Source organism: Carettochelys insculpta, chromosome 18 (genome assembly GCF_033958435.1).
Source record: "Carettochelys insculpta isolate YL-2023 chromosome 18, ASM3395843v1, whole genome shotgun sequence".
NCBI classification, from domain to species: domain Eukaryota; kingdom Metazoa; phylum Chordata; order Testudines; family Carettochelyidae; genus Carettochelys; species Carettochelys insculpta.
In genome coordinates this window covers 26,345,646-26,369,982 of record NC_134154.1, presented here as the reverse complement: position 1 = coordinate 26,369,982, position 24,337 = coordinate 26,345,646, and the positions used below count along the sequence as shown (strand labels likewise).

At 43.6% G+C, this 24,337-nt stretch overlaps 1 protein-coding gene across 1 annotated transcript in view; it reads right to left on the bottom strand.

Moving 5' to 3' along the window:
• The window catches only part of MLXIP (MLX interacting protein), a 72,807-nt gene that overhangs the window by 31,976 nt on the left and 16,494 nt on the right, over positions 1-24,337 (bottom strand). The window contains exons 2-6 of the mRNA XM_075012364.1: positions 5,113-5,219; positions 4,658-4,743; positions 2,260-2,349; positions 1,869-1,910; positions 376-547 (exon numbers count right to left, since the gene is read on the bottom strand). Coding sequence (XP_074868465.1) covers positions 376-547; positions 1,869-1,910; positions 2,260-2,349; positions 4,658-4,743; positions 5,113-5,219 — 497 coding nt within the window. The remainder of the gene's footprint in view (positions 1-375; positions 548-1,868; positions 1,911-2,259; positions 2,350-4,657; positions 4,744-5,112; positions 5,220-24,337) is intronic.

Sequence of the window (24,337 nt, the reverse complement as noted above, 5' to 3'; positions counted from 1 at the left end):
CACCTGAGGAGCATGCCTAGCATTGAGCTTCGGGTGCATGGTCTCATGGGACTGATGAGGCAAGCCAGAGCCATGCACACCTAATTCGAATAGATATGAGCTAGCACTTGAAGAAAGAAAATTTAGGCTGAATATATGAATAGGATATTTCTGATGCCTTATAGTATGATATTTTAAAAAAAATTTTACATTTTGTACTTCTGTTAAACTGATACAAGTATAAACAGCCCAGGGAGATGCACCAAAAGAGAAAGATGTAGCCACCTTCTCAACCAGAAAAACAAAGAAGTAAGGCTGAAAGAGAAGTGATGTAACAAGCCTTAAGTCTCTTCTCCTCTCCTTGCAAAATCACCACAGCCAAAAACAAACACCTACCTATCTCTCTGGGATTTGGCCAGGCAATCAGCTGGTGTGAAGAAAGCGTAGAGAAGAGGGTGTCTGTGAACTCAGACATAAGCCAGTCTGCATCCAGAAAAGACTCTTCCTCCATGGGAACTGAAGAGTCTCTGCCATACCTACTCGGATGCCTGAGAAGCAGGTCATCGTCCTACCAAAGGGATAAGAAGAAAAAGCCTGCTTATAGGAAGCTGTCAATCACATGCAGTTATTATGGCATCAGACAGACAAAGCTTATTATTTTTTAACATTTTAATAAAGAGGAACATTCTATAGGAGCAATAAAAATACATCAGACCAAGTTGCTAGCCTCCTGCCTTCAGTCACGTGGAACAGAGCAACAGCCAACACTAATATTACACCTTCTTCCACACCACTTCAGACCAAACAGTTCATCCACTCTGACTTTTTTTATTTTTTAAAAACATACCAAACAGACCTTTGTCTGCTCTAGTCTAGTATACCATTTCTGTTTGTGGTGGAGCACCCCATTCATATGTCTAATCCAGTACTTGTCTCCCTCAATGTCATAAACAAGGTGTTTCAGAAGTTAGCATAAAACCTCTGTGAATCATATCATTGCACGACATTAGACTCTGGGGGAAAACATCTTCCCCACTCCAGCTGATGATCAGAACAGCATAAAGCCACGGTAACTTTGGCAATGTTTTTTAATTTTTTGGGGATATATGTGGGATTTTGCATTCAGAATTCCACTGATTTGGTCGGGAGGGGCGTTGAATGAGACCTAAGAAAACTCAGTTAAAACAGGTGAGGCTTCCATCCAGAACCATTACCTCCTGAGGTATATCTGAACATTAGCCAGATTTGCTGTTTAGTTTGTGAACCCAAGGAATTGTTCTGGGCATATCACCAAGAATGAATCCAGGTTGGGTTTACATTTAGTTACAGAAGCTCAGAAATGTTCTCTTGGTGATCAGTTTTTGCCCAAAGAAAGCTCCGTAGCGCTAGTAGGTTTTGTTCCAGGTCTCTGAAGAACAGATACCGTTACACATCTCAATACCTGACTTTTTTCAGATGCTTACCAAACTACTTGCCTACAATAGTACAGAAAAAGGACTCGTTTTCTTCTGTTATGCTCTTTTCCACTTGTAGCACACACATCCTTTCCTGATTCCTCAAGGCAGGCAATCCTGCCAGTTATAACTCCATAACAAGTTGTCATGTGACCAAGTGCAAAGAAGTGGACTGGTCCAGCTTGCCTGCTCACTCGTTTCTGACATCACAACACTCTAGACCAAGACTTCCCCCTAAGCTAGGAAACTTATACTGCTCTCTATTATATAATTTATACAAAGTCAAAAGGTGCCCACTCTTCACAATAAACACTAAAGCTAAATGTATGCTTCTAGGTTTTAATTACCGCAAGCTTTCATGCTAATACACCTTTGCTATTTATCCCACCTTCAATAAACAGAGGTACTGATGCTGCCTCTGCAAAAGTCACTTACCCGCACCAAGCTTGAAAGGTCTTCATCTTTGTGTTTCTGTAACTGCAGAGATCAAATGAAAATATTTTTTAAAAAAATAGCTCTTGTATTTCCCACAGGACCTGATTCTGCAACCCCCTACTCGTGTGATTAGTTCTTACTCATGCAAGTCATTTTCTAGTCCTCATGAGTTCAATCATAAGAAAGACTATTCAAAGGATAAAGCACTGCAGGACTGGAGCTAGTGTATTAATTTATTCTTATTAAGTATCAGCTGACCCCCAGCTTATGCAGGTATAACTGAATTTCCAACATTTTTGCATGCTAGTAAAATTCATACCAGAAGTCCAGCTATTATATCAAAAACCCATCATTCCAGTCAAGACACTACCACAGGTACAAAATAACAGACCCTTTTCTTGAAGTATGTTCTCCACTTGTGATATTCCCTGATGACTATTTCGATTCTTCGTTTCCAATACTTCCCTTCTGTTGCAATGGCCTGAAAATAAACAAACTACATCAGGAAATATACACAAACGTTAAACAGCTACACAACATTTTCAGGCAGACTGAAGCCATATAGTAAGCACATTAGTTCTGTTTGACCTCATACCCCAGCAGGCACAATGAGCTTAAATCTAGCTGCTGAAGAGCAAATTTAACCACTGATCCATTTAATCTTATGCACATATAATAAAAAGTGATGATGTTCAATATTGCACCAATATGTCACTATTTGTATCTGTAATCAATCTGCAAAGACAATATAGTACAAGGGAAAAATAAAAGTTGCGTTTCAGAAACTTATTTAAGATGGTATGTATGTTAACACAGCCATGAGAAAGCAAAATTCATCAGCCGAGGTACAAATCCTATAGGCCTACCCTTTACCATTGCAACTATGAAAAAAAATGTACTCACTGGAAAGTAAAAACAAAAAAACCAACCCCTCCTCTCCTGGTCTATATCTAAAGTAGAGGGTTTTTTGTCAGCAAAACGTTGACAAAACCTGCAGAACATCCATACCCTACTCTCCACAAGGAAGAACACTGTAGTCAACAGAGATCTGTCCACAAAAAGCTGGTCTGGACATTCTGGGGGGCCTTCTGTCAACAGAAAAGGCCTCAGGGATACTGCACAACCCTGTCTGCTGTGCTGCTGGATGGCCGTTTTGCCGATAGAGTGGCTCACTCTTTCGATCTGGTTTGGCGGTCTGGATGTGACCTGACGACAGAAGTTTTGTCAGAAGATATCTTCCAACACAAAACTTCCGTCTACAAAACCCTCTAGTCTTAGACACAGCCCTGGAGTGAGTGGAAGAATAAAAGGCTGTAAGCCACTATCAACAAAGCTGTGAAGGAAAGACAAAAACCAACAAAAGCCAGCTCACAAAGCTCTGGGAGAACCTTCACACTTCAAGCCTTTTGTATTGTACAACAATGACAACAGTGAAATCAGAATATGGGACTTTAACAAGCTTCAAGTACCGCAAAACTACGGACAACAGAGCAAGTTTACAAGAGCTGAAACAGACTTACCCCCACTTCGTCTGACTGAATTGTGTCTCAACCTAGAGATTGGTCTAACTGCTTTTCAAAAATTTTGGATACTAGGACAGTTCCACACATGCTTGTGCAGCCCATTTCTGCTCCTGCTTCTGCTTTGTAGGGTCAATGGAATGGGGTCTACATTTTGAGCCCAATCGAAGGTTACACAGTAGCTGAGACCCCCAAACTTGCAATGACATGGGCCTGATAGGATAGGAGTCAGAGGGCTGTAAACAGTTTGCATATAATAAAATACAATAAAAGAAAAGGAAAATGTACTGACCTATCCTCAGCCACTTGTGATTATAGTTTACACAACAGGATGAGAAATTTCTTTGTTTGGAATAAGATGGAAAAAAAATGAAAATCTTTCATAAACTCTTTCCTTTTGGTCCTACAGGGAAGCTCTGCCCTCTCCTCCCACTGACTTCAACAACGGACCCCTGAAATGGACTCTTTGAGAGGAAAAAGTAAAACAGGCTCAGGTGAGCTGGAGTCCCTGGGTCTCAGGCTAAACCTCTACCTCTTAGATTTGTCAAACAGGAGGGCAGCCTTGGGCTGCACAGTAGGACTCCAGTGGCTGTAAGTCACCATTTGGCTACACCTTGTTGGTTCTAATACAGCAGGATGTATAACATCTGACTCAACAGGAGCCATATAGTATACATGTTGATATTTGTCACTATAGAAAGGACATAAACACGGCAGTATTACAGAGCCTTCACAACTAAAAAGAACTACAGGCTGAACTTCTGAAGTGCAGAACTCTCTGATCCAGAAAGACCATGGATGTTTGTGGACCAGAGAGCCCCAGAGGCCAGGAGTGGGTGCCAGCTGGGAGTCAAGTGGCCAGGAGCTCCAGGTGGGGCTGAGCCAGTGGCAGAGGAGCCTGTGGCAACCAGGGAGCTGCAGCTGGGATCCCTGACCAGGGCTAGGGTGGCAGCAGGCAAGCTGGCAGCAGCCTGGGAGCCCTGGCTTGGGCTGGGAATCTGCAAGATGGGCTGGCGGCAGGGGGACCAGCAGCCTAGAGCTCTGTCAGACTGGGGGTGGAGCCCAGTAGCCAGGAGTGGGTGGAGTGGTCTGGTGACCCAGAGGGGAGCCCAAGAGTGGGGGATGGCCAGAAGTGGAACACTGACCTCCCGTGGTCCAGAAAACTCTCTGGTTTGGGAATGCTCAGGTCACAAGGACCCTGGAGCAGAGAGGTGCAACCTGTAGAAGACACACAAAGATTATCAAACCTACAGTTCAAGTTTTACATACTTCAGGCCGCCGATGTTCCTCTACATCAATAGAGCCATCTAGTGGAGTCACAAAATGGCACACCGGGTTCTTGCGTTTCTCCAGGTCTGAAACAGACATGAAAACCTGAGTGTCGGGTGCACAGATGCTATTCAGGGATCCCTTCTCCACCCTGAAGAAACACTTTTAACAAGGCTCTTCCGAGAAGGCCCCCTGCAACACACTACTGTGGAATAGGCCATTTCAGACCACACCTGGATCCAAGTGGTGCACTGCACAAAGCAGTGCTGAACATCACAGGGATGGTTTGGTCACGGGTGTATGTTCAAGATTTAGGTCACCAACAAACCAGTTGGGTGTTTCCATCACAAGGGGGTTTGTGGTTTTACCTCCTGTCCAGGATGCCCCTTACCTGAATGGGCAGATGCAAACACTTTGGGATTGCACGCCATCATGTTTACCTAAAAGCAACTTACACTGCATATACCACGCCCTCCAGATGGCATTGTTGAGACGAATTTTGTCCCTCCACTGAAGTTTTAAGCCTTTAAAATTCTTCCATTTTGGTGAAACCAACTTCCCACTGAAATAAAACAAACAAACCGCAATTTTTTTTTAAAAAAAAAGCAAATACAGCAGCTAATGAAAGTGCTAGCTAGTCTGACAGCTCTGGAGACTAGAAAGAAGTGAAACTAAGGCTGTCGTAGAACAAGTTTCTACCATGCACTAACCTGACAACATACCAGACACTTGCCCCAAAGATCTAAATGTGACAGGGAAGTTCAATCTCCAAGGCTTTTCTATTCTTTAATTTCTTAATTTCTCAGCTAACAGTTTTGGGGAGCAATTCTGTGATGTGAATACCTGTCATTCAGGAAATTTCACCAGGGACCATAATTCATTTCATTCAAACATACTTCTCTTGCCTAACACAGTTACCTTGAATTCAAATACATCACTTCCACCAACCTTGGGGATCAGACCACCCTGAAGATCATATACAAAGCATGGCGCACAGCAGACTTAGTTGGTTTTTGCTTGGTGTATCTTAGCTGTTGAGGAACTGTATTCAGACATTTCACATTTGTACCTACAGCACCAGGTCATGGCCCCAGGCCAACAGCATTCAGCCGATGACATGACAACATTAATTCTACTCCAGCAGAGTTAGCTGAATTGTCACCCACGAACTTTTCAACGCTTCGTTTGATAAACTCTAGATCTAGTTACAAAAGCAAAAATTTTAACATTAAGTGCCGTACTACCAAAGGTGAGGTGCCAAAAAAAAACAGCTCATATGTGAAGGACCCAGAAAGGGAGACACTGATAATGCTTAGCCTGGTCATAAACACTTAGTAAATGTTAGCTACCAAACCATAAGAACACCTCTGTGAAGTATTAGCCTTATGAAAACAAAAAAGCAGTAAAGTAGCACTTCAAAGACTAACAAAATAATTTATTAGGTGAGCTTTTGTGGGACAGACCCACTTCTTCAGACCATAGCCATACCAGAACAGATTCAATATTTAAGGCATACAGAACCAAAAATAGTAATCAAGGTTGACAAATCAGGAAAAAAAAAATGATCAAGGTGAGCAAATCAGAGGGGGGGGGCAGTCAAGAATTAGATTAACCCAAGTTTGCAAAAGAGCTCCTATAATGACCCAGAAAATTCACATCCCAGTTCAAACTACATGTTAATGTGTCGAATTTGAATATAAAAGAGAGTTCAGCAGCGTCTCCCAGGGTCTTTCCTTCTGCCCTACTTCCTCCACGAACTTAATACAATTCTGTGGTGACACTGAAGCCTTCTTTCGCTGCCTCTGTCTAAAGGAATTCTTCCAACACAAGTAGAAACAACAGTCTGACTCGACCCCGCCCACCAACACCAAAAGAAGAACTCTATGTGGACTCCCCCGATGGTCGTAGTGAAAGTCAGGATTTCTACGTACAATGCTTCTGCAAGTGCGCTCAGACTGAAATTATATGCAAACAATGCCAAATGAGACACAATCTCAACTCTGCTAAATGCTATGCTGTCCAGAGTCTCAAAAATAAACGAGCCATTATAATCAAACCAGCTGACAAAGGGGGGTGCTGTTGTCATCATGAATAAATCAGACTATGAACAGGAGGCAGCCAGACTCCAATACCACATCTTACAGACCTCTCTCCTCTGATCCTACTCTGGAATTCCAAAAGAAATTCCAACTACTACTGAAGGAACTCCCTGCTGCTACTCAGGACCTTATTCACTCAGACACACCATCTGAGCCCCATCCTGGATTATTCTATTTACTTCCCAAAATCCACCATCCTGGGAATCCTGGACACCCTATCATTTTGGGAATTGGCACCCTTATCACCAGACTATCCAATTATGTGGACTCTCTCCTCAAAACCTATGCCACCAACACTCCCAGCTATCTCTGAGATACCACTGACTTCCTGAGGAAATTACAAAACATTGGAAAAGTGCCTGTCAACACCATCCTTGCCACCATGAATGTAGAGGCTCTGTACACTAATATTCCACACGAAGACGGATTACAAGCGATCAGGAATACCATCCCTGATGTCAGTACAGCCAATTTGGTGTCTGACCTCTGTAACTTTGTTCTCACCCACAGTTATCTCCAATTTGGGGACAATTTATATCTCCAGATTAGTGGAACTGCTATGGGCACCCGCATGGCCCCACAATATGCTAATATATTTATGGCTGACCTGGAGTACTGCTCTAAACCTGCTGGAAGGCCCCGCATTGACGCCAGAAAGATGGCAAACTTGGAGAAAGCTGAAAAGTTCAGAGAGACCCTCCAGGAAAATCTGTGCAGTGGCGCCGGGGGCGTCGATGCGACATCCAAATGGCAACATCTGAGGGATACAGTTTACAACACGGCCTTGTCGGTGTTTGGAAGAAGAGCTAGAAAAACGAACGACTAACTCTGATGAGATGATTCCAGTCATCGAAAAGACGCGCGCTGCACTCCTGGAGTACAAACGCTCACTGAGCCAGAGTACCCAGCAAGCACTTAGAGCGGCCAGATGAACAGTACAGCAGACAGCCAGGCACTGTGCCAAGAACCACTGGCTCCAGCTATGCAGCAGCATCCAGACCTGTGCTAACTTTGGTAATCTCAGAGGAATGTGCGAGGGTATGAAGAAGGCATTAGGACCCACCCAGAACAAGATGGCACCTCTGAAATCCAAATCTGGTGAAGTCATCGCTGACAAAGCCAAACAGATGGAGCGTTGGGTTGAGCACTACTCCGAGCTGTACTCATGCGAGAACGCTGTGGTTGACGCAGCCCTCGAGGCCGTTGAACTCCTACCAGTAATGGACAAACTGGATCAGGAACTGACTGTGGATGAACTGAAGAGAGCCATTGACAGCATTGCATCAGAAAAGGCCCCTAGGCCAGGATGGTATACCATCAGAGGTAATTAAGTGTGCCGCGAACACATTCCTGGAACCCCTACATGAGCTACTGTGCCTGTGCTGGAAAGAGGGTGAGGTTCCACAGGATATATGCCACGCTAACATTGTAACATTGTACAAGAACAAAGGAGACAGAAGTGACTGCAACAACTACTGTGGAAGCTCCCTCCTAAGCGTCACTGGTAAACCGTTTGCTCGTGTCATCCTTGGCAGACTCCAGAAGATTGCTGAGAGGGTGTACCTCGAATCGCAGTGCAAATTCCGCGCAGAGAGGTCTACCGTTGACATGGTCTTCTCTCTAAGGCAGCTGCAGGAGAAGTGCAGGAAGCAGAGGAAGCCACTCTACACAGCCTTCATCGACCTGACCAAGGCCTTTGACTTGGTCAGCAGGGATGGTCTGTTCAAACTGCTCCACAAGATAGGCTGTCCTCCACGGTTACTCAAGATGATCCAGTCGTTCCACGAAGACATGAGAGGAACCATCCAATATGACGGCGCATTACTGAATGCTTTCAGAATCAGGAGCGGCATCAAACAAGGATGCGTACTTGCTCCGACATTGTTTGGGATCTTCTTCGCACTCCTCCTGAAGCATGCCTTTGGATCTTCAACAGAGGGCATCTTGCTGCACACAAGATCTGATGGGAAACTGTTCAATCTTGCAAGGCTGAAAGCTAAGTCTAAGGTCCGGGAAGTCCTCATCAGAGACATGCTGTTCGCAGACATTGCTGCTGTAGTGTCTCACACAGAAGACCACCTGCAAAAGCTGCTGGATCAGTTCTCCAAAGCGTGCACGGACTCTGGCCTTACCATCAGCCTAAAGAAGACAAATGTACTTGGTCAGGATGTTGCTGAATCCCCATCAATCAGCATTGACAACTATATGTTAGAGGTCGTCCACGAGTTCGTTTACCTCAGGTCCACCATCACTGACACCCTGTCGTTGGATACTGAGCTAAACAGGAGGATCGGAAAAGCGGCCACAACTCTGTCCAGACTCAGCAAGAGAGTGTGGAATAACAACAAGCTGTACACTCACACCAAAATGCAAGTCTACAGAACCTGCATCCTTAGCACCCTCCTTTATGGCAGCAAGACTTGGACCCTGTATGCCTGCCGGGAAAAGAGGCTGAACGTCTTCCACTTGCGCTGCCTCAGGCGCATCCTTGTAATATCATGGAAGGACAGAGTGACCAACACCGCCGTCCTCGAGCAAGCTGGAATCCCAACCATGCACACCCTCCTCAGGCAGCATCGGCTCCGCTGCCTTGACCACGTCCACAGGATGAATGATGGAAGGATTCCAAAAGACATCCTATATGGTGAGCTAGCCTTTGGCAAAAGACCTCCCGGACGCCCCCAGCTGCGCTACAAAGATGTCTGCAAGAGAGACCTCAGAGAGGTAGACATCAAGCTGGACAACTGGGAAGAACTAGCAGACGACCGCAGCAGATGGAAGCAGGGGTTACACAAGGGCCTTCAGAAGGGCGAGATGAGGATCAGACAGCTAGCAGAGGAGAAGCGAGCGCACAGAAAGCACACTAAGGACTTGTCAGATACCCACCACATCTGCAAGAGATGCAGCAAGGACTGTCACTCTCGTGTGGGTCTTCATAGTCACAGTAGACGCTGTAAATGAAGTCCTCAGTTGAAACTATAAAGGGCGCGATCCATAGTCTATGCAGACTGAAGGATGCCTACTACTGACCTGGAGTAACGATTCTTCAGCTCTTGTCCCCTATTACCCCTCATCTACTTAAGATACATTGATGACATCTTTATGATTTGGACCCATGGTATGGAGACTCTAGAAGAATTCCACAGAGACTTTAACAATCTGCACTGCACCATCAACTTATGCCTCGATTACTCCATGAGAGAGATACATTTCCTGGACACTACAGTACAAATCAAGGATGGCCTCATCGGCACCACACTTTACCGGAAACCCACTGATCACTATACTTAGCTACACGCTTCTAGCTTCCATCCTGCACACATAACTAGATCCATGGTTTACAGTCAAGCCCTTAGGTACAATCGCATTTGCTCTCATCCTACTGACAGAGACCAAAAACTACAAGATCTTTACCAAATATTCATAAACCTGAATTACCCGCCAGGAGAAATAAAAAAACAAATCGACAGGGCCAGACGAATACCCAGAGACCAGCTACTCCAAGATCGGCCCAAAAAAGCCAAGAACAGAACACTACGGGTCATTTCCTACAGCCCGCAACTCAGACCACTGCAACGCATTATTAAATACCTACAACCTATCCTTAGTCAGGATGCCACACTCCAGAAGGCCCTAGGTGACAGGCCTGTTCTCTCCTACAGACAACCTCCCAACCTTATGAGGATTCTCACCAACAGCCACAGTCTATACTGCAGGAACACCAGTCCTGGGACTTTTCGTTGCAACAAAGCCCGCTGCCAGCTTTGTCCACATATCTATTCTGGGGATACCATCACTGGACCCAACGAGATTAGTCACAGAATCACAGGCACATTCTCATGTTCCTCAACTAACATCATATATGCCATCATGTGCCAACAATGCCCAGATGCTTTGTATATTGGACAGATGTCAAACTCTCTTAGACAAAGAGTTAATGGGCACAAAACAGACATAAAAACACTCCTGATCCACAAACCGGTCAGCTGACATTTTAATGGAGTGGGCCATTCTGTTAATGGCTTAAGAGTTTGCATGTTACTGAGGAGGAATTTTCACACTACTTTGGAAAGAGAGGCTGCTGAACTCTCTTTTATATTCAAATTCGACACATTAACATGTGGTTTGAACCGGGATGCGAATTTTCTGGGTCATTATAGGGGCTCTTTCGCAAACTTGGCTCAATCTAATTCTTGACTCCCCTCCCACTCCTCTACTTTTTCATTTGCTCACCTTGATCATTTTTTTTCTGATTTGTCAACCTTGATTACTATTTTTGGTTCTCTGTGCCTTAAATATTGAGTCTGTTCTGGTATGGCTATGGTCTGAAGAAGTGGGTCTGTCCCATGAAAGCTCACCTAATAAATTATTTTGTTAGTCTGTAAAGTGCTACTTTACTGCTTTTTTGTTTTGATAGTATATAGACTAGCACGGCTTTCTCTCCGTTACCATTAGCCTTATGTTACAGATAGAGCAGGGAAAGTTAGACACTTTGATATTGTCAGTTTAAAGCAATAATTTTTAATTGTTTTATAGTCACATAGTTTCCTATTTTTTAGTGTTTCCTGTCCCCTGTTGTTGTGTGTTGTCAAAGCTAGGTCTACAACTCAGGTATGCCCAACTTCCAATCCTGTAAGCGCCTACCTCCACACAGCCACTCCTGGTTATTTTTAAGGAAGTCAAGTAGCACCACATATGAGCAAACCCATATGGGTATTGAATAACAATTTCCCAGTGGCCTCTGCTAATACAAAAGCTCAGAGAGCATCACACTACCAACACCATGACATCCAGTCACTGCTGGTTTGGGTTATTCAGCTCACCTTTGTTTCTCTCGTTAGCACTGCAGCTGACATTACTATCCATGCAATCTTAGATTGCCACAGAGACAATCAGATGCCAGATCTCAGCTAAGTTGCCAGGGAAGGAACAGCCAACTAGCCACCTGTCGATTCTGGTTTCTATTGTATACTGCCATCTGTATCTATATTTTAGCCCACGGTAGGTTCTACCCTAAGATATAAAGATTTTCCTTTGCTTCCTATCCTCTTTTTTAAGGCCTCTCTAGTGTTCTATACTATACGCGCAGTGAATCCGGTGCAGAGATCAGACTCAAGTGCACTAAAAGGACTAAGTTGATTCCATGGTTAGGGAATAGATCAATGACAACTATACAGTCATTTCACTGAACAGCCCCCAAGTGACCACATATTGTATTCTGAACCACCTACATTTGAAAATAAGCAAGTTTACTATAGTTTTATTTATGCTAAAAAAATCCCTGAACCTGATGCAGGCTTTGAGATTTGAGGAGGTTACTTTAAATAACAGAAACCACATTTCAGCAAAGAAAATAAAACTGATTCCCACCAAGTATTCAAGGCAGAGTTGAGTTCACTTTTGAGAACTATTCCCAGGGTAGTTTTCAGGATTAGAAAATAATGAAGATTAATAGCATTGTATATGGAGCTCCTTCCTGTTCAATGATAATACAGGATATATCTTATTCATACTCCTCACCCATTGGTATTTATTTGAGGTTCTTATATGGCATCTACTGTTGCAGTACCTGAACACCTCCATAGTGCCTCTACTCTATTCTCTACCGAATTACATAGCAAATGACCTGTCCCATGATCAGCTTTTGCTAAGACACATGAATTTCTGCAGCTCCACTATGCTTAACATTTTTTAACTAAAACATTTCTTCCTCGCTATCACTGAAAGTAACCAGCATGGTACTCATACAATTGCTGTTTCTTTGCCAGGCTCAGAAGTGGGGTGTTCTAAGAGGGTGAGGGAACAGCTTAGTGGTTAGAGCACAAGCCTTGTAAACCCAGGCCTCTGAGCTCAATCCTTGAAGGGGCCTTTCAAAGATCTGAAGGAGGGATTTAAAAAAAAAAAAAAAAGTCAGGGATGGTGATAGGTCCTGGTGTGAGGGCAGGGGATCAGACCTGATGACTTTTCAAGGTCTCTTTCAGCTCCACTATATGAGATACACGTCATTGCTACAAGAACAATGCCAGGGAGATGCTGCAAAACCAACAAGCTCTCAGGGTAGAGCAGATGAAGACAGCCCATTTGTTTTAAAATCCAGTTTTAAGCTACCAAATGTGTCTGCAAAATCTGTCATGGAATTGAGCCTCCTCTGTTTAGTGCCCTCCTTTCTACCTTTTCATGCAGTCTCATCAGTTTTAGTGAGTCTTTGCTCTGTGGCTTCTGTTGTGTACAACAGCTTCCCCGATATCTCATCACTTCATCAAGTCTCTATTTCCTTTCAAATCTCAGATGAAAAAATGTTTTTTGCTTACTTGTGCTTCAGTTTTTTCTCTCTCTCACTATTCCATCCACTATTGATTTAGAGCAGGGGTCTGGGGCTGTCTGGCCCTGGGGGAGGGGGAAAGACATTTTTTAGGGGGACACTGGGGGAGGGGGAGGGTATTTATTTAGAGCGGGGGGGGGAGGGTGCCTGAGGGAGCCTGGCTGGTGGGTGGCATTTATTTACAGAGGGGTGGGTGGGGGCTGTGGCAAATAAGGAAGAATTCCTACTGGACCTCACTGCTCTAGTTAAACCTTATCTCCACCAACGGAGTAGCTAACAGCTCTGGGAATCTGTTTACACTGGAACACTATAGTGCTGTAATTTATTGCACTCTGGATGCGTGTTTTTTCACAACCCCCCCCTCATCCCCCCAGCAAGGAAGTTACAGCGCAGCACCTTACCAGTGGAGACAAGCCCTTAGTCAAGCAAGGTTTTGGATTAAGTGTAAGCAGTACAAAAGGAAGATGCAGAGCCCAGTTGCAAGAATGAAACATCACAAGGAAAAACGCTTACTAGGGAAAAATGATGTGGATGAAGATGTGGGTACGGCTGAGTGGATCAAAAGGTTAGTAACTTAAACAATTCACTTTGCAATGCATCATTCTTCAAGACTCTCTCTATGCCTTTTAATGTAAGTGCGATTTGACAAGGAAACTCCCAAACTGTTTGCTGTGTTGGATATTGCTAGGAAAAAGAAGTTCAGTTTTGCTAATCCTTATGGCTTGTTTAATTAGTTAACCAGGTTTATATATTATCAAAACAAAAAAAACCTAGGCTTCGAATCTATCACTCAAGTATACAATACAGAAAGCTGTAGTAAGAGAAATCAATCCACTCGGAGATTTTGGTTTGTTTTTATCCTCTTCTGTGTTTATTTGGGAGGGGTTTATCACCTAAGTTTCAATAAGAGCCAAAACTAACAGTTATTTCCTCAAACAAAGGCTCATTCACAGGATCAGATTACAAGAACATTCACATATTGTGTGCCAGAATGAAGAGGCAGGAAGTGGAACAAACACATTCGAGTATCACATGGACAGGAATTATAATTCACACGAAGGTAAAACTCACACAGATTCATGTTAACTATCCACAATAACTAGAAAGCTAATTCTAACCACAGACTGCTTTAAAAGAAAATGCTGGGGTCTCGCCCGTTTTGATGAAGCTACCTTCTCCATCAGATCAGGCTTAAAACAGACAGAAAGTTGGAAAAGCCTCCCGAGCATCTGAGAGAAATGCCACCAAATGATTAAATCAGGAGCTTGGTTGTCAGAGCTCTTGAGCTCCTAGTTCTGCCAAGGGCGCACTGTGGCTTGGATAAATGGAAACAAAAAAGCAGTGAGTGGTGAGAAACCAGGAGCCAGGCGCAGCCACACTGGTCCAATTCCCGGCTCCCATAAGTGGCAGGAAGCTGGGAGTGAGGGACAGCTGCACCGGTCCAGCTCCTGGCTCCTGTGAGTGAGGGGGAGCCAGGAGCCACGCACAGCTGTGTGGGTCTGTTTCCTGGCTCCTGCAAGCTGTGGGGAGCCAGGAGGCAGCTGTGCCAGTGTGCTCCCAGCTCCCACGAGCTGCAGGGAGCTGGGAGCCAAGCAGCAGCTGCTCCTGCACACTCCTGGCTCCCAGCAGCCACGCATAGAGGGGGCAATTAGCCCCTCTGTGAAAACAAAACAGGATGCCTTCCTGGCACCCGAAACATGGGGCTGTACCACCCAAAATGGGATAGATGGTCACTTTAGCGTTATCCTACAGTCTTCAATTAAACAATTACTGTTTTTTTCCACAGGACCCTTCTCATTCTTTGCACAAAATGGATATTACCTACTTAAATTCCAGGAGAGCATTCAACGACCCACGAAACCACCTTTTCTTTTCACGCCATTTCCTGCTTCATTCGCTGCACATCTTTCAACTTTTGCAACAAATGAGACTGGAGTCCTACAAACAACAGTCTCCTTTACAACACAGTCTGATCCATCTTCAGACCTGGTCTATCCTGTGTGCTGAATGAGGCAGGAGACTGGTGTAAAAATTAGCATGTGATCATGTAATCTAAGATTACCATAAAGAATATGCAGAAGGAAGCCAAAGTAAGGTTGCAGAGGCAACCTCAACTCAGACATTTCCAAACCTTTGAGTTCTTGACTTTGCAACCTTAATAGCAATCCTTTAATATAGTGTGTGTGTAGTTTTTGTGCTTTTTAAAAATAATGAAAAAACTATGTTCCCTCCTGTGGCATTTTATTAATAACCACGTGTCATCAGCAAGGTTGGAACCCTCAGGTCCAATACACAGACTCCTGCCACTTGAGCTAATGAAGTACCTGACAGCAATAAGACGACCCGTTTTTATATGCACCAGCTTGCCAGTGAGCTTCTCAGATGTCTGCTGACAGAGGAGGCACAGTGCTGCTCACAGACCTTGCCTCCATTCCAGGCTCTGGATGGGAATGTCCTCTAGTGAGTACGGACTCTTCTGGTCATTCCTCCCAAACATGACCTGTCCTGCCCTGTCCCCTTCAATCAGTCCTTGTCCCAGTTCTGCCCCTTCCCCACCTCTGGTTCCTTGTACTTGTTCCGGTCTCCTCACCTGACTGGTCCCAGTCTCCATTCCTCAGGTTTCTCATCCCAGTCCCCTTGCCTAGCAAATCTTATTTTGACTCCTCTCAACTCCCCTTCCCCATGTTGCCTGAAGTACTGGTTTCCCCTCCCCACTGCTTCCTTACCAAACCTGTTTCCCACCTTCCACAGCCACCAGTCCCCCCTCCCACCTAGCCATGTCCCTATCCGCACCCATACCCAATCCTACTCTTACTCCCCAGGGTCCTCGTCCATTAGCAGTGTACCCTTCCCCAGCTCCATGACCCAGTTCTCTCCTTTCAGACTGGCTACGTCTACACTAACATGTTCTTTCCAAGTACGTTTTGAAAGAAGGGGCTCTTCTGAAAGATCCTGTGGAACATCTACACACAAAACGAGTTCTTTCCAAAGTACTTTTGAAAGAATGCAGCGCTCCTTTTGAAATCGCTCTCTCTTTCCTGCTTCAGGAAGAGTGACCCCCTTTGAAAGAGTCTTTCGAAAGAAAATGTGTGTGGATGCTCCACAGGCTGCTCCTTCCAAAGAGCAGGCCTCCATGGTGCCAGCTGTAACTGCTGGTTTCCTTTATTCTACACTACTGTGTAATGGTGCCATTAGGCAAATTAGTCTCTCACATCCCCAGCCACCCCAGGATTGCAGTTCTGGGTGAAGCAATTGCTAAATAATAGTTTTTTATCAATATGCACAACACTTGGAGAAAAGAAACAGGGAAATGGACACAGACCTGTCATCCTTAAAGAATGTAAAAATACCTAAATCTAAACAACTTGGTAACATTATAATCAAGAATTCTGCATTTAGTTTGTTGTTGAATTAAGAGCACATTTTTTGTGTTTGGTTTTGCTTCCCCCATTCTCCCTTGGGTAAAGCATTTGCTATGTACAAAATTCCTGAATCAATAAGTAAATAAATAAATAAAAATCTATGATGTAGAGTTAAAGTTGGAAGTATGTACAAATAATTTAAGGGGATGTTGTAATTATCCCCAAAATACTATAAACTCAAGAATTTCAGATATAGTTTTACATTTAGAGGTAAAAAATATATAGTTTAGACACCCAAAATAATCTTAATTCTGATCTGTAATGACATGTAATGAACATTTTAATCGTAATCATATGGTTTTGTGTTAGTGGTCTCAGATTAGATGCATCTGGTTTTTAGAAGATTTTTTTCATGCTATCCCCCTCATAGCATAAATACAGGGAGAAGTTAGGGTTATTTGGATACCTTAACTGTATACTTTTACTTACACATTTTTCATTCTTTTAAGTGTAACCTTACCTCTGAATTTCCTGTGTTCATAATGCTTGAATTTTGAATAACTAAAACATCTCTGTAATTATATTTTACTCTAAACTATTGACACATATTATTAATCACAACTATTTTAACAGATTTTTGTCTCAGTTTCCGTTAGGGAGAATATGGTGTGTTTTGCACAACAGAGGTTAAATCCTGCTTCAAACAAAACTCAACCATAACACCAAGTGTGACTTCACAATACTTTGTTGGTCACAGCAGCAAATTCAATTTGAAGCTCTGACAGAGCAAGGGAGGGGAAGGAGGAGGGAATACACACTGGGATTTTCCCTGCTGTGTCATCACATTTTTGTCTTTCCTCTGAACACCCCTCTTTAAAAATAATCACCATAATCTCAGCACTCTTCACTCCCCTCTCCATTCTTTCTTTTCTCCTCATCTGCACTCCCTGCATCTCGTGCAAGATTAGAAGGGTTTAAATGATGCAAAAGAAAATTCTATATGGTTAATAAAATCTTAGTTACTTTAGTGTCATCCCTAGGATCATCATCATCAAGGTAGCTTTTGCAAAAGCTATTTTGAGAATGGCAGTAGTTTTGCTGTAGATATATTAAGTGTTCTGAAGAGGGAGTAGAATTCTGCATGTGTGTGTATATATTAATATCTGCTTGGTGCTTCTTTGTTTTACCAATATATACTGAAATTAGTTTTTAATCAATTATTTTTTTACTTCATTTGTATTGGTTTATCTTGCACCCTCTAATGACCTTTCAAAACATTAAATATCTCTGAATTCTCTTTAAAATACAACAAATCCAAGACCAATGCAAATCATTTTAAACAATCTCTACTATGAAGGCCTGAGAGCTGTTTACCAGGCCCAGCAGGCAAGAAATCTGAAACCAGCTTTTCAGTCACAGAGGATAATATAACATTTGCAACATGTCAAGCCTATAAATATATTGGAAGCCCATAGAGATCTCATTCCAAAATTGGCTTGTGTGTAAAACATTCAGACTCTTCCTCACCTCTCCCCTACTGAGCAACATTTTGTAGCATGTCTGCAACCCCAAACATGACAGCCTCCAGGGCTTCATCAGAACATTTAACTTTGAATGTGTTCATAAAAATTAAGAAACTGAACACATGGGGGGCAAAAAGGTATAAGCTAACCACAGATGCAGTAATGTTGCCAACAAAAAAATCAGAAGCTGTCATGTAATCCACAAACAAAACTGGAATGAACAAAAAGCCTATCTGTTTTAAAACCAACTCCACTACATCAGACGCATCCCGCGTTAAAAGGTTTGGATGGGTATCAGGAAAAGAGAAACTTTTGCCCGTACCTAGTTCATCATCTTAAATAAAGCTCACCTTGACTGCTGCTGAAAGTCACCACCATCTAAAGGCTACACAGATGCCTCTTTCCGAAATTAACTGGGACGGTATCTAGCCAGCTCTTAGCCTACAAATGCTAACAACACAGAAATGACCATTGTACTTGCCACGTCTATTGTTTTGTAAGCCAAGGATTGAACAGGCCATGGATTCCATCTGATCCTAACTGAGACTGGCTAGGGGACAGAGATCAGCATGCACAAGAAGCCTGAAGGCTGGCTAGCTGTGGTGGCATTGTTCTTTGGATAAAGGCATCAGCTTCCAGAGCTGTAAGGCTTATCAGCACTCAAGTGACTTCATATTTAAAAATGGGGATTTGCCATTTATCAACATCTTTGAAGTGAATCATTTAAAAATAATCTTCAAACTCAGACATTAAAGGAAAAGAAAACAAAAGAGCTATATAGTGAGTAGCATAGAAGGGTGGAGGGAAAGCTCCTCATATACAATTCATTTATACAAGCTGTAAATAGCTTTTCCCAATCAGTTCCAGGGCCGATTTAATCAGTTAAGCGGTATGCTGCCTGAATCTTTGGAAGTTTAATAACTCTTATATGATATACCCTCCCCATCTTCCAAGTGCAATGTAAACACTGCTTACTCCTCCCACCACTCTCTTCTACAAACTATAACTTGGCCACGTCCCCTAATGAGTCAGTAGGAGGTCTGGTTTAGAACAAATACAGTTAATAGTTACTCATCTTCATACTAACTAAACGCTGTTACTGTGTATGCCTGTGATCCGATGGAAAAGGTCCCCAGCTCATCCTCTTGGCTGCCACATGCTGATCAGAAAACAAAAAAGCAGTCCTGTAGCACTTTAAAGACCAACAAAATAATTTATTAGATCAGCTTTCACGCGACAGCAGTGGGTCTGTCCCACAAATGCTCATCACCTAATAAACTATTTCGTTAGTCTTTTAAAGTACTACAGGACTGTATCTTCACAAAACAAAAAAGCACACTAACAGAGCTCTTGCTCAGTGACTATTCAACATGCTGATTAGGAATGCCAGGAGCAGGAGTAAGCTGTATAGGATAGGGAGCCTACATACTGGGAATGGTCTGATGTGGTCCTAGGCCAAAAATTATGAAGATCTAGGACCTTCCCTTAAACATCACCCTCTGACATTCTGGCATGACAACCTCTTCTGAATAGTGGGAGGCAGGAATTTTTTGATCAAGGATTACCGCAGAATCCCCCTGGCAGAACATTTGCTCTCATGTCTACGAAATATCCTTAGCACAATAGCGCCAACCAGCATAACAATGAAACAAAGTCTTAAAAGCGCAGTAGCATAGCTGTCTGCAGTTACCAATGAGTTAAAACAACAAGCAAAAAGCCCTACTCCCACCTTCATTTTCTACTTTTAACAGCTGCATAGAGCCAAGGTCAGAAGCAACTAATATAAACACTCTCATGCATTCTGGAGACAGGCACCACAAGAGATAGAAAAAGAAAACATTGAAAAGCTATGACAAACACTCTGGACAAGGTTATTTTGTAGGCACCGTGTTCTCTATTTTTGCAAATCTATAAGAAAGACCTTTGTCAAGAAGGTGCATCTTTTCTTCCCAATCCAGGGAATGGGGAGAGTATAATGAAGCGACAGAAAATAGGGGAGTCTTTTCCAGGACCTCATTTTACTTGACAGACCTCTGGACAATCTGGGACAAGCCACTTCCCCCTGTCTCAGTTGCACCATTTATAACATGGCATCATACTCTGGATGAGGTCTTAAATCTAAGAGCCTCATCTGGTCTCTGGGGCCACTAAAGAGCCCAGATAGCTTTTAATGGAAGTGGTCCTCTGCTTGAACCTCTTCCACTGATGTAGTATGTCAATTACTTCGCTGTTACACTCTGTCCCAGAGAGGTCAGAGTGACTTGTGTACATAAACTGTTTGTAAAGTCCTGCGGGTTTCTTCAGATTGAAAGGTCCTATATAAAAGCAGTCTTGTTTTTCCTGATTTTACTCATACTCTAATGGCTTTAAAAAAAATCACTAAAGAATCAATCCCCCTTAGACTGACAGGCTTCAGAATAAATCAGAGCCATGGGGCAAATATCACATTCTTGCTGGTATCTGCTCTGTAGTAAAGGCTGCAAAAATCTCAGGATTTAGACTAACTGCACAAAGGTAGCAAAACAAACAAGTTGTCATGTAGCACTTTGAAAATTAAAAAAAAAATTATTAGGTGATGAGCTTTCGTGGGGCAGACCCACTTCTTCATACTTGGAAACTCAGAACCCTAGCCCCCAAATTTTTTGCTTTAAATATGAGTTAAAGGTGCTCTGCAAAATATTTATTTTTCTCATTTCTACAAAAATATGCTTAGGTTAATAGTCATGTCTTCTGGGGAAAAACAGATTAATTAGATGGGACAGGGGAGTGCACAAGCAGAAGAGAACATGACAACACCCCTTTTTTGCTTGTGTGTTCCTATGGCACAGACTTCTGCACGTCTAATTAACTCATTACTGAAATATGTAGGCACCATGCTATCCTGGACAGAAATAGGAGGCATTTTCCACAGAAAGATGAACTTGTGAAGTCGCAGGAGCTGCAGCTATTCTTCTGCCTGGTAGAATAACTGAAAAGAAGCTCAAGTGGTTCTGTCATTCAGTGTTCACAGCAGGCCAGGCTCTTCAGAACACTTCACAGCGATTAACCTTATCAAGCAGTACTTAATCAACACTTTAATGTGGAACGGTAATAGAGAGGAAGTCGTGCTAGTCTATACACTGTCAAAACAAAAAGCAGTCAAATAGCACTTTAAAGACTAGCAAAATGGTTTATTAGGTGAGCTTTCGTGGGTCTGAAGAAGTGGGTCTGTCCCAAGAAAGCTCACCTAATAAACCATTTTGCTAGTCTTTAAAGTGCTACTTGACTGCTTTTTACTTTAACGTGGAGAGTGTCAGAGAGAAGTATTTGGTTGTGTTGTACTAGAAGTTCACAAAGACAGAAATTCACCCACAGAAAGCTAGTAGATCAGTAAAGATATCATGCCGGAAATATCTGGTTGCGTGACAGGTTCACAAATTGTGTTAAGCGATTCACCCTTCATCAGCTCCAAGGGCAGAATTGCACTGGGGGGGCTGAACAGTTTGGAGCAATCCTCCTCTCCAAGCACAGATTTCCAAGTGGAGCAGTTGTCACATCCTGATTAAAGCAGATAAGAGTCTGCTCTCTTAAGTCATAGGACAGTGGGTGGCCTGAGGCAAGCCACTTCTCCTAACCCATCTTCCCAATTTGCACAATGAGGATAAAACCATACATCAGTTACTCTAGTTTGTTCAGGTTCTGGTTTGGTCAGTAAATAATATGTTAGTCTGGATAAAAAATATGGAGGCAGCATAAAACCCTTTCTAAAGTTATGCCTGCAAAGCACCCTGAAATCCTCAGACGTATAAGCCAGGTGAGGACAGCTTGAGCATGTGAAAGACAGGAGGGACACTACTTCCTGTACAATCATTAGAATCCCACTCCATATTTTGGGAAGCTAGTTATATCCCTGCCACCTACAGTCACCCTGGAGAGGGGGCAAATCCCTTCTGAAAAGCATGAGCCAGGCCTATGTAGAGCACACCACGTGCCCATCCACCACAAAACCAGAACTTCAGACCGCTTGAGCAGGTCTGCATTTAAGGAGAAAGTTGAGTTATGATATGCAACTCCAGTTACATGAATAGGAAAGCTGGAATCAATGCATCTTATGCCAAATTTCTGCAACATCCCCACAGCAGGAGGATGACGGGAGAAACTTCCCTTACCCCTCGTGACCACAAGCAGTCGATTTACCACATCCCTTCTAGACCTGCTAAATCAACCCCAGGACTTTGGTCTCCAAGGCGCTGATCTCCAGTTAAGTGCACACAAGCCCTGAGTGCTGAAGACAGATTTAATAGCACAAAATGGAACATGGGTAGCCCTCCTGTCGCGTATTTATGTGTCGCTGAGGAAAATTACTTCACTGGATGCAGTGACACAAACTGGGTTCCAGTGACAGGTGCATCCCCCCGGTGAGAGACTTGAGACAGAAATGCACATCGGAAATTTGTTTTTGTCAGGAAAATACAGACAGTGTGTGTCAGAAGTGACACTTGTTCTAGAGATGTAGATAAGTGTCCTTTGGGTTGCCATCCAGCTGCTTTCTGAGGTATCACATTAGTCCTTTGTCGCTGCCTCAGGCTGGGTGATAGCTTTTTCCCTTTACGTGCTGCCTGTGTATGCATCTTTTGGTTGGAGAGTACAGAGCCGTATTGTGGAAGAAGGAGAAGAATGTATGGAACTTGGACATGCAGGTGCACAGGACTAGAAGTAAGGACACATTTTTCTCTCTCTCCCTGCCATCTCTGCCACTTAAACTCCCTGCATCAATTTTCTGTGTTAGCGGGAATGTTCTCACCAACTTTGCTGGCATGCTGGGAGGTGTTTTGGGATCCTACAATGAAAGACACTGGAACAGTATTTCTCCTTCTGCATATTTAATCACCCAACTGTTTCTATACTTGGCCAGCTGGGGACTATGTTTTAATTTATTTGGTTCCTTTGAAGTGGGAGGATGAAATTCTTCTTGAAGGTCAGCCCCTTGGCAATCACCACATTGTTTTAATCTACTAGGACGCAGAGGGATTACAGCAGGTTTCTCAGCTATTTCATGACTTACTTGACTTAAACCCTTGTATTCCAGGTGGATCAAAGGTGATTCACAAGTTTCCTCCACTTCACCCTGTCTCAGGACAAACTTCTAGCTGACTCCTGGAGTACCCCAGCTGTTGTCTTTCAATCTCGGTAGATTGTCTCCATGTTGCCCAAGGAGAGCTTGATGGACCATGCTGGATGACACTTTCCTAAGACTGTGGCCAAGGCATCTTCACTTTCTTCTCTTGATTTGACTGTCAAGTGGTTCTTGTCTTGCTCTGTTCCAGAGCTCCTCATCTGAGAGCATGTCATACCATTTGATGTCAAGAATGTACCTCAGGCATCTGTCTATTTCATGAGTGCTTTTTAAAACTTACTTACTGTGATCACCCCAGCAGTTTTTGAAGCTGGTCTTCTGTGTGAGACACTACAGCAGCATCGTCTGCAAACAGCATGTCTCTGATGAGGACTTCTCGCACCTTAGTCTTAGCTCTCAGCCTTGCAAGGTTAAACAGTTTCCCATCAGATCTTGTGTGCAGCAAGATGCCCTCTGTTGAAGATCCAAAGGCATGCTTCAGGAGGAGTGCGAAGAAGATCCCGAACAATGTTGGAGCAAGCACGCATCCTTGTTTGACGCCGCTCCTGATTCTGAAAGCATCCGATAATGCGCCGTCATATTGGATGGTTCCTCTCATGTTTTCGTGGAACGACTGGATCATCTTGAGTAACCGTGGAGGACAGCCTATCTTGTGGAGCAGTTTGAACAGACCATCCCTGCTGACCAAGTCAAAAGCCTTGGTCAAGTCGATGAAGGCTATGTAGAGTGCCTTTCTCTGCTCCCTGCACTTCTCCTGCAGCTGCCTTAGAGAGAAGACCGTGTCAACGGTAGACCTCTCTGCACGGAATCTGCACTGCGATTCAGGGTACACCCTCTCAGCAATCTTCTGGAGTCTGCCAAGGATGACGCGAGTGAACAGTTTACCAGTGACGCTTAGGAGGGAGATTCCACGGTAGTTGTTGCAGTCGCTTCTGTCTCCTTTGTTCTTATACAATGTTAGCGTCACGCATATCCTGTGGAACCTCACCCTCTTTCCAGCACAGGCACAGCAGCTCATGCAGGGGTTCCAGGAGTGTGTCGGCGGCACATTTGATTACCTCTGGTGGTATACCATCCTGACCAGGGGCCTTTCCTGCTGCAATGTTGTCAATGGCTGCCTTCAGTTCATCCACAGTCGGTTCCTGATCCAGTTTGTCCATTACTGGTAGGAGTTCAATGGCATCGAGGGCTGCGTCAACCACAACATTCTTGCGTGAGTACAGCTCGGAGTAGTGCTCGACCCAGCGCTCCATCTGTT